A 13735-nucleotide genomic window follows, 5' to 3' on the forward strand; every position below is an offset into this window, starting at 1 on the left:
GGCGACTGCCACCCACGGCGAGATGAGGCCGCCAAACGAAAAATATCCGAGGAGGCCCGTGAGGCACATCCACGCAAGGGCGGGCGCCTTTGGGGCGCCCAGAGTCTCATTCATGGGCATGCCGACGAAGATGGTCGCGGCGGCCGCCAGGTGGGAGATGGAGTTGACGTCGGAGGGGTCGCAGACCAGCAGCGCGCCCAGGGCAATCTGAAACATTCCGACCTGCCGCATGACCGCGAGCGCCTTGGAGTCGAGCTGCTTCTCGTCCATGCCGTAGCTCTTGAAGTTCTCGGCCGGCGCAATGTAGGCAAAGGCGCCAGAGGCGGCGAGGATGCCCGCGCCGACCTTGGCGACGGTGGAGATGTAGGCGTCGTATCCCTGCACGTCGGGTGAATGGCCTGTCAACTAGGCACAGACAGCCAGACTAGCTCACCAAGACAGCGCACCATTTGATTTTTCGGCGGCGAACGCCGAGATGGGACGCTGCACCCCTGTGTGAATCATAGCCGTAGCGCTGACTCGTCTGACTGTCGTTGCTGTCTCTCTTTCTCGACTGTCTGATTTTGTGTTTTGGGTCCGGGGTTGTGTTTTTCTGTAAATCATAAACAGCGCGCAGCGCGGCCCACGTATTTTCTTCTCAAACAAGGTGCCGAAGCCTGAGTCGGAACCGTAAAACGAGGAAGTCATCGAGGGTGTCGAAAATGTCATTCGCTTCGCTAGTAGAGTCGGAGCCGCGAGCCGCTCTCTTCTTCAAGGTCTGTGAACATGCCGCCAACCAACAGAATCATCGTTCCACAACTTCGCCAAAGAGTTCGGCAGCCCGAGCGCCGTCGACCGCACAGCCTCCGGCAGCGCCCGGGGCTTCGTCCAGCACCACTCGCAACAGCTCTCGCGCGCCGCCGTCCTGTGGCGACGCGCAGAACATAAACAACGCTGCTCGCAACATGCGTGTCGCGCACTCATTCATGACCGGTCTCAATCGAATGTCCCACGCTCCCACCCCCCTGCGCGCGGGCCTTCTAGGCCTGCGGGTAGTCTGCCCCTAGCGGCCTAGGTCTCCCCCCTTCCCCAGGGCCTCCAGGGCTCACATCTCAACCTCTCATAGACCAGCGCGCAGCGCCATAGGCTATTCTAGGAGGTATTTCCTTCTCAACACAAGGTCTGTGAACACAAAACAGTAACAGATCGGCTAGTCAGATATGCGAGAGTCCCACGCGACACCGCCTCTAACCTCCAACCAACGCGCTGGGGCCAGTTCACGGACGCTGTTCCCTCCCTCCCGTGAACACAAAACAGAAGCGGCGCGAGATGATGCACAGACTACACGGTGTGATGTGTAACGAGGACGAGCTGTGTTGGCGTGAGCACTTGGAGCACTTGGAGCACTTGGAGTGCAGTGGTGTCGGCAACCTCACATCCAGGGCCATGAGCTTCCTGCATGGGCTGGTCGTCACCTCCTCTTGGTCGTCACGCACATGCAGACTCAGTCAATCGTCCTCCTCCTCACAGCCTTGGCGGCCGTAGGCGGGCTCTCCGTCCGAGCCGCCGGCAAGCGAGGTGGCAGGACACCGGCGCGGTCCCGCACGCCTGCTCGTGATCGCAGCATCGACAAACCGGATGGCACCAGAAGCACGGCAGCGACTGCTCGCATGCCCCTCGCAGCACCGTGGATGACGCCGTTGAAGAAAGCACTGAGTCACGGCGGCACGCAGCGAAAGGCGCGCGACCGATCCGCGGCCAAGCGAAAGCACGTGCAGATTGCCACAGTCGATCCGCTGAGCGGGAGGCCCACCGTGCGCACCGTCGTCTCGCGCGGCTTCTTGCCACAGCGCTTCGTGGACGGAAATTACGGTGCGTCAACCAGCAAGGAGGAGAGCTGCTGCCTGACCTTCATCACGGACGACCGATCCGCCAAGTTTAGCCACCTGGGGCGCGGCGAAACGCAGGGCTGCCCGATCGAGTGCTGCTGGTGGCTTGACGAGGCGAGTGTGCAGTTTCGGATCGCGGGCCGCGTGCTCGTAGCGACGGCGCGGACGACGGATCCTGTTCTGCGTGCGGCAGTCGATGACGTGTGGGGCCGCCTGGGAGACTCAACCCGGAGGCAAATGTTCTGGGCCAGCCCAGGCGCGCCCAGCGGCGAGGGCGATGCCGAGGTGCCGCGTGCGGATGACGAGATCTCGCTCGAGGCCTCCCACTTCGTGCTGCTGATCGTCGTCCCGGATGGGGTGGACGAGCTTCACTTGGGCGGCGGCCAAAAGAGGATCGTGTATCGTCGCGAGGACCGGGCTCTCGCTTCATCCCCTACGTGTACCTTGAACAACCTCCGGGGAGCCGTGTGGTCGGAGGAGAGCGTGAACCCGTGAAGTAGAACCGGGTGTGGCTTTGTGCATAAATATACGGTTTTCGACGGTAGAGTCACAACACAGTGACACACACCTTATAAGGCCGGTGCTTTTGGCAAAAGGTGCGCACACACAACCCAGGGTCTCACATACAAGATACATCGCACAAACGCGGACACGGACAGGCGACACACCACCGACGACCGATGGCGATACAGGAAAGAACATGCAGACTCACAATTTGTCCGGCGGCCCCGCCGCCTGCTTGTTGACCGTGAGGCTCCTCCTCGCCGCCGCCCTCTCGAGCTGCTCCTGCGTGGGCAGCCTCAGGTCCCACACGACCCCGAGCAGCTCGAGCGCGCGCAGGATTGCGTATGAGAGGTCCGGCTCGCGCCAGGTCAGCCCGTGCCGCGCCGACCACGGGAAGGCGTGGTGGTTATTGTGGTTCCCCTCCCCAAAGGCGGCGAGGGCGACCCACACGTTGTTGCGGCTGTTGTCGGTCGTGGCGAAGCGGCGCGAGCCCCAGCGGTGGCAGGCGCTGTTGACGGCAAAAGTGGCGTGCCACACGCCCACCGTCGGCACGATGAAGCCCCAGAGCAGGCCCGGCAAGCCGTCCGCCGCGTAGGCGAGTGCGCCCAGCGCGATGCCAGGCCCGTGGTGGAAGCGGTCCAGGGCGACCAGCTCGGGGTACTGGCGGAAGCGCGCGACGCGGCCGCGGCCCGCCTGGAAGGCTGCGGGGTGGGCGTCGTACTCCATGCACGCCCAGAACCAGCCCATGTGCGCCCAGAGCAGCGAGCCGCAGACGGGGCTGTGCGGGTCGCCCGCCGAGTCAGAGTGCAGGTGGTGCTCGGCGTGGTGCGATGCCCACCAAAGCGGACCCTTCTGCCACGCGCTCGCGCCGAGCACCGCCAGCGCGAACTGGAACGGCCGCGAGGTGCGGTAGGACCCGTGGGCAAAGTACCGATGGTAGCCCGCCGTGATGCCGAACATGCGCAGCCCGAAGGAGCCGACACACATCGCGAGCTCGAGGCTGCCGGGCGGCGGCGCACCCGCGCCGAGCAGGGCCCACGCGGTGGCGCTGTGCATGATGACAGAGGTTGTCACCAGGAGCGGAGGGCCATCACCGAGCGGCGCGCCGTTCGCCTCGCGCTGGCACTGGGCGGCCGCGAACCGCAGCGGCCCCATCGACCGATCCTGAGGCGCCGGATGGTCGCGCGTGCCGATGGGGCGCAGCAAGCCCGCCGACGTGGACGCGACCCCGCTGCTGCATCGCGTCGGACGCAGGAAACGGCTGGGCCGCAGCGCTCGAGTCGCAAGACCGCCGTAGCAAGCGCGTCCTCGCATGGCGCATTCGCGCTGCTGCCTGGCTGCTTCGTGCGGCTCGCGATGGTTCGGTGGTTCTTTTTTGTGTCCCTGCCGACTGTTCTTCACGTAAACGCACAACCCCGGACCCGAAATCGCACAGAGTCACTGTTCTTCACCTTCCTTCCTACATACATACATACGTGTGTCTTGTGAGCTTGTTTGTGTCTGTGTGTCGCTCGTGCGTCTCGTTGTAGGTATATTGTTGGCAAATCAAGACACAGAGCTCACACAGAATCACAGCGGGAGGAAAGCGGCGAGTCGCAATTCCAGGGGTCGTTGTGGCGGGCCACCCTGTCCAGAGAGGCATGGATGCCAATCTGGGGTCTCTCGACCGAGTCTATGAGCCCTGGCCGCCTCCCGATCTTGGTGGTAAGGCCGCAGCCGAACAGGGCGACGGAGATGGCGCGGGAGAGTACGGGTGTTCCAGGGGATCACGACACGCACCGACCCTTCACGAGCCGAAAGGCCGTGCCCGGCGTGCAAGGGGCACGGTAATCCGGCACGTGTTGGGCGCCCCATTCCGTTTTTTTCTCGTCATCATCTGTCTGTCTCGCGTCCATCCACCCATACTCGAGTACCGCCTACCGCGTTGGTGTCCAGTCCGAGCCTGGCTGTTCTTCACCTTCCTAACTAACTAACTGTGGCAAGGTACCTTCAGAACTGATCGTGTTGCGCAGCAGCCGTCCCTCTGCCGTCCTTCGGCCGACGGCAGTGCGCTGCGCTGTCGCTCTGTGAGAGAGAGAGAGATTTTTAGCTCTGTGTGGGCACGCACGCTCTCGAGCGAGAGATAGAGATTTTAGAAAACCAACCAGAAATCAGGACTCTCTTCGCTCTCGTGCTTCGTTCGTTGTGACCCACCCTGTCCCACCCGTGTGTGATCAGTGTCTACTCCCTTAATGTGGGTAAACCATAGTAGCGTGCACGCTACTATGAACAGAGACCTCCCGACGGGCGCCGCCTTTTTGGGCGGCGTATAATGGTGGCCCTGCTCGTCCTGCTGCCATGGAGCTTGGTGCCACGGCCGGTCCTCGACTCCGCTGCCAGTCGATCGGGCTCATGCGACTTGCTCGGGGTCAATCGCAGCGCGGACATGAACCGTCCTCCCCATGCTGTGGCACAGGTGAAATTCTGCGCCTTTCAGCGAGAACCAATCGCCCTCACTTCATCCTGCCCAAGGGTCGCGCTACGCGTGGGCTGCTGGTCGGCGGTCACGATCCCACACGATGGTGGCCTCAGCAGCGGCCTCGCGCGGCAACTTCCTGGACCTCCTCGCTGCGATGGAATGACCAGTCTGCACGACTTCAGCGAGGCTTGGGGATTGCTTCCGGTGCAGGGCATTGGGATCGCGACCCCCACGGGACTTGGCCGCCACTCCGTGAGTGCCTCGGGTGGCCTCGAACCGGCAGCACTGCACCGAACCGGCGGACGGCGCGACCACGTGGTCTCGTTGGCTCATGAAGCTGCACAGCGAGAGGTGGGGCGTTTCGAATATCAATCCTTCGGGGTGGGGGAGCTTGCACCTGGGCATCAGTGCTGCTGGCAGGTCCCTCCCTTCTCTGCGGCCACGCTCCTCCACGACGGGGGCCTCAGCTGCGATCGCGCGTGGCACCCCTCCGGTCGTCCTCTTGGCGACGCCCCTGTCTATCTTTGCGTCGCTGGCGAGGATTGGAGCTTGCTTCCGGTGCGGGACTTTGGGATCACGACCCCCACGGGACATGGCCGCCACCCCGTGGGTGCCTCAGTTGGCCTCGAACCAGCGGCAACGCGCCGAACCGACGGACGACGCGACCACGTGATCTTGTCGGCTCATGAAGCTATACAGCGAGAGGTGGGACGACTCGAATATCAATCCTTCGGGGTGGGAGAGCTTGTACCTGGGCATCAGTGCTGCTGTCAGGGCCCACCCTTCTCTGCGGCCACGATCCCCCACGATGGTGGCCTCAGCTGCGATCGCGCGTGGCACTCCTCCGGTCGTCTTCCCAGCGATGCCCCCGTCTATCTTTGCGTTGCTGGCGAGGACTGCTACCCGACTCGAGTGCCCGGCGAGGCGGCTGGGACCTCACCGACGCGCGACGACCGGGCGCTGACTACCTACAAGAAGGTCGAATCGACGTCTGCGCGTCGATCCGAACTGCAACGGGTACACACGTGCCCGTCACCTGATACAGCCTTGCTGCAAAGTGAGACTCAACGGCTGTATGGATCCAACGGGGTGGAGAGGCTCGGACTCGCATGTCAGGGCCACAGTCGATTCCTCCCTCCCCACGACGCGTGGAGACCCGACGACTGGGCAGTACGAGACGAGGCGGATCCTGATAGGAAGGCACAGCTCTCAATGAGAACGATGGGCTTGCCCATCCCGGAGTGGTTCGATCCCACATGAATCCGAGACGGTGACGGGTGCGTCTCGGTGATCTCAGGCCCAGTGAGGTAGTGCATCAGACTATCCCGGATCCTGCTGACCAAGCTCCTCTTGTAGCTCGATCGGTCACACCGCCATCGCCGTCGGGGAGAGGGGGGACGACACTGCTTCGGCAGCGTGCACCTCGATCCTGTACCGTGTTTGTTATGACCCCCCCCAATGAACATACCAGTGAGGGAGGGCGAGACGATCGAGGGGTCCCGTACCACGCGGAATCGGCCCTATCCAGTGCTCAAGTGCTCAAGTGAACAGAGAAGCCCATAAAAGTCGCCGCTGCAGTCCACGACGAGCCAGCCTGCTGCCGGCTCGCACGGCAGCCTCTTCCTCTCGACCAGCCTCAACTTCCGTACAGTCAACATTTTGTCGCTGCGTGCTCGTGGCGAGCTGTGGCGGCGGTCGAAGTTGGCCCAGATTCGTCGACGAGCGCCGGACGATAGTAGTGTCTCTGTTCGCCCTGTGCATGTCAGGCCAGGCTGCAGCAGGGCACTACCACCGTGCTGCCCTGTTGCAGCCTGACTTTGCCCACTGTGCACAGCCGCCAGAGCACCACCACCGCCCGGCATCGTGTCACGGCGAGCTCCTTCTGCGCCCGCTCGCGAGGCTCTCGCGCTAGCACACTTTGGACATCTTCTGCTCGCGTTCGGCGAGCTCTTCTCCGCACTCCTGCCACGGCGCCGTCACCAGACACCTTCTGGCCGGCCTGAGCCGCGCGGGGTCGCCGGCGGGGGCAACGCGTCGACCTCTCTCTCTGGTGCACCACGGGCCGCGACGGCCTGCGAGCAGCTGGCGCGAGGAGGCAGTGTGCCGGCACAGTCGAGCCGGAGCATCGGGTTCTTGATGCTTGTGGGGTCAAGTTTGACCTTATTTGGTATAATATGCAACAATAATGCTATGCTATCTCCCGGCTTTTTGAGATATGATCCCTCAAAGTCGAATTATGGTTTACTGGTGACCATAGTAGTGTCTGGCGTGTTTGCGTTTCTTCAAACGAATCCTTTAAAGTCTCGACAATCACCAAGCTGCTTATGTGGCACCGCAGAGGCTCCCTTGGGGATGCCTGAGGCCACCCCAACCACTCACCAAGCCTTACGTGGACGAATTCAAACCTACTTTTATGGTTTACCCACACTAAGCGAGTATTAGAGTTGTTTGGTATTGCTAAATCTCTCTCTCAGACGGGAAGGGAGATCTTTGGCTCACGCCAGGGCGCTCGTTGCTCCTCCGTCTTTTTTGTATCTTTCATACTGCGGTTTCAGAAGACTGCGGGCTCTTTTCGTTGTATATGGCTCTTACGTTTTTTGGTGTACCTGTGTTTGTTAGTTCGAGTTAGTGCCAGTGAAAGAAAGAAAGAAAGAAAGAAAACGGACAAGCCGAGGATGCACCAACTTTCTTCTTTTCACCGACACTGACGGCGCCCGCGTCAGACCTATGCCCCTCCCACCGCTTTTATGGCGGGTGGGCCAGTCAACAGGGTTTCCCCCTTGAAAATAATAAATACGCACGAGCGGGAGGCGCAGCAGCGGCGCCACCACGCGACACTGAACGGCGCCCTCGTCAGACCAGCATATGCCCCTCCCACCGCTTCCGCTGCTGCTGCTGCTCGGTGTCGGCTTCAGCGCCGCGTTCGCTCCTCCGCGCGGCGCTCCCGGCCGCAGGCGAAGCCGCTGCCGCTGCCGCCCAGCGAGCCTGGCGGTGCCGCTGGATGCAGTGGAGGGCCTCTCGTGCCGGGTCGACGAGCGCTGCATCTTTTTCGTCACGGGCAACGCGCGGAAGGAGGTCGAGGTCAACGCAATCCTCCGCGAAGCAAATATAGCGCCCTTCCGTGTTGTGCACGTCGATATTGACCTGCCAGAGCTTCAGGGCCCTCTGGGTGACCGCGGCGCGCTGGACATTGCGCGCGCAAAGTGCCTGGAGGCGAGCGAGCGGGTCGGAGCCGCCGTGTTGGTCGAGGACACCAGCCTAAGCTTCCCTGCGCTCGGTGGCTTGCCTGGGCCGTACATCAAGTGGTTCATCGATGCGATCGGAAACGATGGGCTGTGGCGCCTGCTCGAGACCAGCGACGACCGCTCGGCCTTTTGCCAGTGCACCCTATGCTACTCGTCGGGCCCCGGAGCGGAGCCGCTCCTCTTCGTCGGCAGGACCGACGGCGCGATCGTCCCGCCCCACGCTTCGAGTGGCGGCGGCGGCTTCGGCTGGGACGCGATCTTTGTGCCTGACGGGCATGAGGTTCCCTTCGCAGCGCTGTCGCTCAAGGAGAAGAATGCTATATCGCACAGGGCGAGAGCGCTGGAGAAGTTCGTCGCCCACTGCAAGCGACCGCTCGGGCTCTCCGAGCCTCCAGGACGTGCAGAAGACGCATAAGTTTTCACTGTCGGGCGACGCAGGCGCGTTGGGTTGTATCTCGTGGCACGTGTATTATCTTCTGGTGCATGCTATCTCCCGGAATTGTCGGTACTAGGTGTGCACGTATCACGGACTCGGGCAGCCGCGGTGTTGCGCACGGGGGGGGGGGATGTCAGATGTCACACCACGAGACTCTCTCTCACTCTCTCTATATAGCTACGCGCGCGGGCGCGCGCGGATAATTTCCATATACCTATTTTTAACTGTGGTGTTGCCGTTGGGTAGTAGGCTACGTGGCTGGGTTCACAGCGTAAGTAGGAAAAGGACGAAAACACTTCTCGCAAACGAAGGGAACACTCCGCCTCCGCCTCACTATTGTAGCCCTGGCCGGTGCGCGTGCTCAGTTGAAGTTCCGGAGTAAAAAATCGAACGCGTTCTCTCACGGTGACCAAAAAATGTCCACCTCAGAGGCACCTCCGGAGGCAGGCCGCCGCACGCCGGCGACACAGCTCCAGCTGTCGAACTGACCCGCAGCTCCTCTCAGAGCGGGAACTGTGACGAAAGTTGACTGAGGCGGTTGTCAGGAATCATCATACGGATCACATGGTGGCTCTCTCATGACGTGAGAGGGGAGACCGCCCGACCACTCCTGGGTGGCACTGCCACCGGTGTCGCTCGACGTCCTGTCGACAGCGTGCCGACAGCGACACAGACCATGTGAGACGCGTCGAGTATCGACCTCTACTGCTTACCCAGCCTTCGAGTGTATCCTGGCTGTGGTCCCACACCCACTGGTGTCCATCTCAGAGACCGCAGGAGGTCTCTCATGAGGGTCGATGGGAGTGCCAAAACCCCACAATGCCTAAAAACACCCAGCCCAGTAAGTTCTGAGCCTCCGAGGCTTAACGGGTCTAAGTGTGACGCGTCACGCTGGGGTGCTTACGCGGTCTAAGATCGGCGGGAGCCTCTTATGCGAGCTAAGTTACGCTAAGTCGGCCGTGACGTCCGGAACCGCATCGTTAGGGGGTTGCCTCAAATTTTTCTCTCTGTTTCCTTCCCCTGCGGCGCGGCTAGGGTGCCCACAGGACCCAAAAAAGAAAAGAAAAAAGAAATGGGCCATCCCCGATCGCAGCACTTCGTGTTGGAGAGTCGAGATATTGAGAGTGTGACTAGGAGGGAGGGACGCTGGGGATTCTCAAAGGTATACCCTTGGAATGGCCGGATCCAGCCTTAAAAGTACGAGATCGCGCGCGCTTCACGCACAGCACCGCCTGTTCTCCGCGGCTGTGTGACGACGCGTGCCGTGTACCAGCAGAGTTGGGCGCGCGCGGCGCGACGGCGCCCGCGAGGGAAGGCGCGGGTGCAGCGGCCGCCGGCGGCCGTACCGCCCGCCAGCCGGCGCAGCAGCGGCCAGCGCAGCGGCCGCCGGCGCAGCAGCCAGAGCAGCCGGTGCGCGCCTTGCGAGGCGAGTACTGCCGCCCGGCAGCCTTGAGGCGGCCGGGCGGCAGTACTCGTTCGAACTTTGCGAGCCGTGCGCGCGCCGAGGCGCCCTGCGCCGCTGAGTGCTGCGCGCATCTCTACCTCGGCATCGCCTTCGACGCAGCCACGCTCAAGCGGCTCAACGCTTCGGGGCTCCAGGCCGCGTTGAGAGAACAAGACCCGCGATGCATCTTTCTTCTGTTAGCAAAGGGGGAAGAGACGCAAGTTTTCGGAGTCGGTGGAGCCGGGAAAAGCTGGCGAAGATGAAGGGCGGCAGCGAAGGAAGCGACACCAACAACGAGGGAAACGGCCACACCGGCCGTCGCATGACGCTCGTGAGACGAGCAAGAGAGCGAATCAAGGGGGGTCGGAACCCTGGGAGGACGGAGGGTGAGCCCTCATGCGGGGGGTCTACTCAAGTGCCTGCGCGAGTGAGTGTGGAGTGGTGGTGTGAGGCGTGCAGTGTGGTGTTCATTAGCTCCGAGTAGAGGGGGCGTCCTGCAGTTAAGGGGAAACCCGGTACGCGGGGCCAACCCTCGGAGACCCGTGTTTACTTTACGGCCCGTTCCCTGCGAATGCGCACCCCCCCTAGCTAGGGGTCAGGGCTCTCTAGCCCGTAGCCCGATGCCGATCATCCGGCTCGCTGGGTGCGCTTCTTAGCTCCCCGGCCCTGGATGTGAGGTTGCCGACTGCACTCCAAGTGCCTCCAAGTTTTCTAAATAAAACGGACACGCCAAACGAGGGATGGGAGAAGGACAGGGTCCCCACCTGCACGAGCAGGATCTTGGAAGGACGATCAGGGACACAGGGGAACGGGAGTGGGGAGCGGCATCGCGACACGGAGGGGGCTGGCTGGGCAGGGTTCACCCACACGACAGGGTCCCAGGGATTCCCCTCTCGTATTCCTATAGGACAAAGTTGCACCCGGCGGCATGGGGGCAGGCGCGGGCCTCCTACTTACTGGTTGCGCTCTCCTACCTAGTTCTCCTGCTCACAAAAGGGATCTTAAGAAAGAAAGAAAGAAAACAGACATGCAAGGAAGGGAGGGATGGGAGGACGGCACGCAAAAGGATCTTGTAAGGACGAGAAAGTTGGGGCAGAATTTTTTCTTCGAGCACCATGCGGCAGTGCGGATGACACCAGGTGCGCGAATTTAAGAGCCATTTTCGATTCCGTGATTTTGGCACTGTCTGTCTACCACCTTTGGCACAAATCGACTTGGTCTGGGCACAGCTGAGCCGGCCTGCACTGCGTTTGCCTTCATTCTGAAAGTGTAGAAGGGAAGGCGGCATGTCGGAGCGTGACGTTCTCGGGCAGAAAAAAAAATTTCTTCGCCGTTGCCCAACAGCGCCGTCCACCGCAGCAAACCATGCTTCTCTCGGCTCGCCGAGTCGCGCGGCTCGCGCCGGCTGTGCGTTCGCGCGCCCTGTCCAAGGTTGTGGCGACCATCACCGGCCCGTGCAACAAGGAGGCGCTCTCCACCTTTACTCGTGCCATCGATGGCATCGGTGGCTGCAAGCTTGGCGGTTCGCGGTCCATGGAGGTGTCGTGTCGCCCGGCCCGCGCGCACTGCCTGTCATCAAGCAGCGGCGCGACCGGTCGCAGAAAGCGGCTCCTCAGCCACTGGCGCTCCTAGCCGAGGGACACGGCGCCGACCGCGGAGAGCTGACGCTGATTCCCCGATGCGCAGTTGAGCGGCACGGTGTCAATCAGCTCGGTGGTGTTCGTCCCGGAGGGCCTCGACAACCACGAGGCCGCAGCCCCGCCCCGCGTCGTGTCGTCCGCTCTCTCGCTGGCCCACCGCCTTCCCCTCTCTGGGCCCGGACACGGCCAAGCAAACGCACCTCCAAGCTGCCACATACCACCAAGCCGCCAGACCACTGACCAAGCCGCGGTATTGACAGCCTCCCCTCCCCCCTCCCCGTGCGCAGCTCTCCCACGCTCTCCAGTGCGCCCTGCCGCCTCGCTACGTCGTCAGCGTCCAGGAGAGTGGCGAAGGCAACGCGCCACAAGCGTTTGCCAGGTGCGCTCCCTCCCGCGGCCCTCGCCGCCCTCCCCTCCCGCGGATCGTGGCGGAGTGTCCGCTCTTCCGCGCTGACCCACTCTCACTCTCGCCCTCCCGCGAGCCGGCCGCGTGCAGCCCCGCCACGCACAGCGCCCCTCACCTCGCCTGCACGGCCCGCCCTCCCGCCTCCCCGCCTCCCCGCCTCCCCCCGCCTCCCCGCTCCCCCGCCTCCCCGCCTCCCCCCGCCTCCCCGCCTCTCAGCCTCGCCTCTCCCCCGCCTCCGCCTCTCCCCTCCGCCTCTCTGCCCTCCGCCTCTCTCCCCTCTTCCTTTCGCAGGGTGACCGTGACCGGCGCCGAGCGGATGGGTGTCTGCTCCTCGCCCCGCCTCCAAGCTCGCACCGCTCGCCTCTTTTCACGCTGTGGCTGTGAACAGGCATCCCTTGCGGGAGACTCGGCGAGGTCTATGAACAGCGTCTCTTCACATGCTCGGAGCGTGAACAGGCATCCTCGCCGAGCTCGCCGACTACGCCGAGAGCCGCTCGCTGCAGGCGCGAGGCTAGCAGTGTGCTGGCGGGGGCGGGTGCTGCTCGCAAGCAGCGGCATCGAGCCGTGCTCACGGCGGGTACAGGGGGGAGCTGTGCCGCCGTCCGCCTCCACACACCCTCCCCTCTCCCGGCCCCGCCACTGCAGGTCTCCACCATGCTCGCCACGACGGACGCATCCCGCTACGGCGCCGACGGCATCGAAGGCGAGAGACAGCCGAGATGGTAGCCGAGATGCAGCCGAGGCGCTGGGGGCGGAGGCACGACCCTCGCCTTCTCCCTTCTTTTTCGCGGCTGCAGGCACCGATGACGACGAGGACCCAATCTACACCGCCACCTGCACCCTCGCCTCGCACTCGCCTGAAGAGGCGCGGGGCCACAGCCCTCGCGTGCTCCTCCCGCCCCTCCCGCCCCGCCGCCCGAGTCCAACTGACGCGGCGAGGCCCGCCCGCCTGCAGGACGCGCCGTGGGTGCGAAACGAGATCTACGAGTTCGGGGAGAAGGAGCCCCACGCAGCCCCCCCCCCCCCCCCCTCCAGCCGCCCTCGCCTGCGCATCTCTCACTTGCGAGCCGCCGAGCGCAGGCGGAACTGACCGTGACCTTCGAGGACCTCACGGCGCAGGCCTAGGCGAGGCGGCGGGAGGGGTGGGGTGTGCCGAGCTTGGTGAGCACGCGCTGCCCTCTGCTGTGAGCCTGTGCCGAGGTGCTGCGCCTGGCGACTCGATGGGAGAGGACGGGGTGTGCAGCACATTGCGAGCAAGGCCGATGGTTCGTGGTTAGCTTGGGGGAGAGAGGTGGAGGTGCTGGTGGCGACGAAGGGCGAGAGGAGGAGCTCGGCTGAGGCTGCGCACCATTCCAACACGACAACTCGACTAGATGAGAGAGTGTGTGGCACGATAGAGAGCTACGGCTTCGTGTTTGTCGATTGCTACAACATGTCGGTACGAGGCTGCAGCCTCGTCATCGGATTCGGAGACCTATCTCGAGAGAAAAGTCTCAAGACTCAAAAAAGAACACACACACCACACACGCAGGCGCGAGAGTATAAATACGCCCGTGTCCGCGGTCCCGGGCCCGCGGGATACCCAGATGCAGATCACGCATCAGTGTTGTGCCGCGATCTACGGTGGTGCTCCTCTCCACCTCACACCTCACAGGCTCACTTCTTGCCGCCAGGACAAAACTTGAGCTCGTGGGGCGGCTCGCAGTCCCTGGGGTCGAAGAAGGTGCGACCCGC

General features: G+C 63.2%; 4 protein-coding genes across 4 annotated transcripts; 3 read left to right on the forward strand and 1 right to left on the reverse strand.

The window, feature by feature from the left end:
- Nucleotides 1–1597: 1597 nt before the first annotated feature.
- Nucleotides 1598–2412, forward strand: EMIHUDRAFT_432609 (hypothetical protein). Its single transcript, XM_005767123.1, has one exon. The coding sequence runs from the start codon at nt 1650–1652 to the stop codon at nt 2361–2363; it is 714 nt and encodes a 237-aa protein (XP_005767180.1). The 5' UTR covers nt 1598–1649; the 3' UTR covers nt 2364–2412.
- Nucleotides 2413–2657: 245 nt separating this feature from the next.
- Nucleotides 2658–3326, reverse strand: EMIHUDRAFT_55855 (hypothetical protein; the record flags this gene model as incomplete). The annotated part of the gene is made up of 1 exon (XM_005767124.1): nt 2658–3326. A coding segment is annotated over one exon (669 nt), but the record flags the coding sequence as incomplete, so codon positions are not given.
- A 4085-nt stretch (nt 3327–7411) lies between these two features.
- EMIHUDRAFT_197297 (hypothetical protein) lies at nt 7412–8490 on the forward strand (the record flags this gene model as incomplete). The annotated part of the gene is made up of 2 exons (XM_005767125.1): nt 7412–7430; nt 7838–8490. The coding sequence occupies 2 exons, from the start codon at nt 7412–7414 to the stop codon at nt 8488–8490; spliced, it is 672 nt and encodes a 223-aa protein (XP_005767182.1).
- Nucleotides 8491–11293: 2803 nt separating this feature from the next.
- EMIHUDRAFT_432610 (hypothetical protein) lies at nt 11294–13463 on the forward strand. The gene is made up of 9 exons (XM_005767126.1): nt 11294–11494; nt 11642–11722; nt 11883–12140; nt 12201–12321; nt 12458–12504; nt 12647–12704; nt 12799–12887; nt 12957–13001; nt 13082–13463. Exons 1-9 carry the CDS (start codon nt 11321–11323, stop codon nt 13124–13126), a joined length of 918 nt encoding a protein of 305 aa, XP_005767183.1. The 5' UTR covers nt 11294–11320; the 3' UTR covers nt 13127–13463.
- Nucleotides 13464–13735: the final 272 nt, after the last annotated feature.

The sequence above is a fragment of the Emiliania huxleyi genome (assembly GCF_000372725.1).
Source record: "Emiliania huxleyi CCMP1516 unplaced genomic scaffold EMIHUscaffold_5, whole genome shotgun sequence".
Classification (NCBI taxonomy): Eukaryota; Haptophyta; order Isochrysidales; family Noelaerhabdaceae; genus Emiliania; species Emiliania huxleyi.

Coding starts and splice junctions, on each gene's coding strand:
- EMIHUDRAFT_432610 (XM_005767126.1), top strand. CDS start 11,321: ATGCTTCTCTCGGCTCGCCGAGTCGCGCGGCTCGCGCCGGCTGTGCGT. Junction 12,705..12,798: donor CGGCGCCGACGGCATCGAAG/GCGAGAGACAGC, acceptor TCGCGGCTGCAG/GCACCGATGACGACGAGGAC. Junction 13,002..13,081: donor TCTACGAGTTCGGGGAGAAG/GAGCCCCACGCA, acceptor CGCCGAGCGCAG/GCGGAACTGACCGTGACCTT.
- EMIHUDRAFT_432609 (XM_005767123.1), top strand. CDS start 1,650: ATGCCCCTCGCAGCACCGTGGATGACGCCGTTGAAGAAAGCACTGAGT.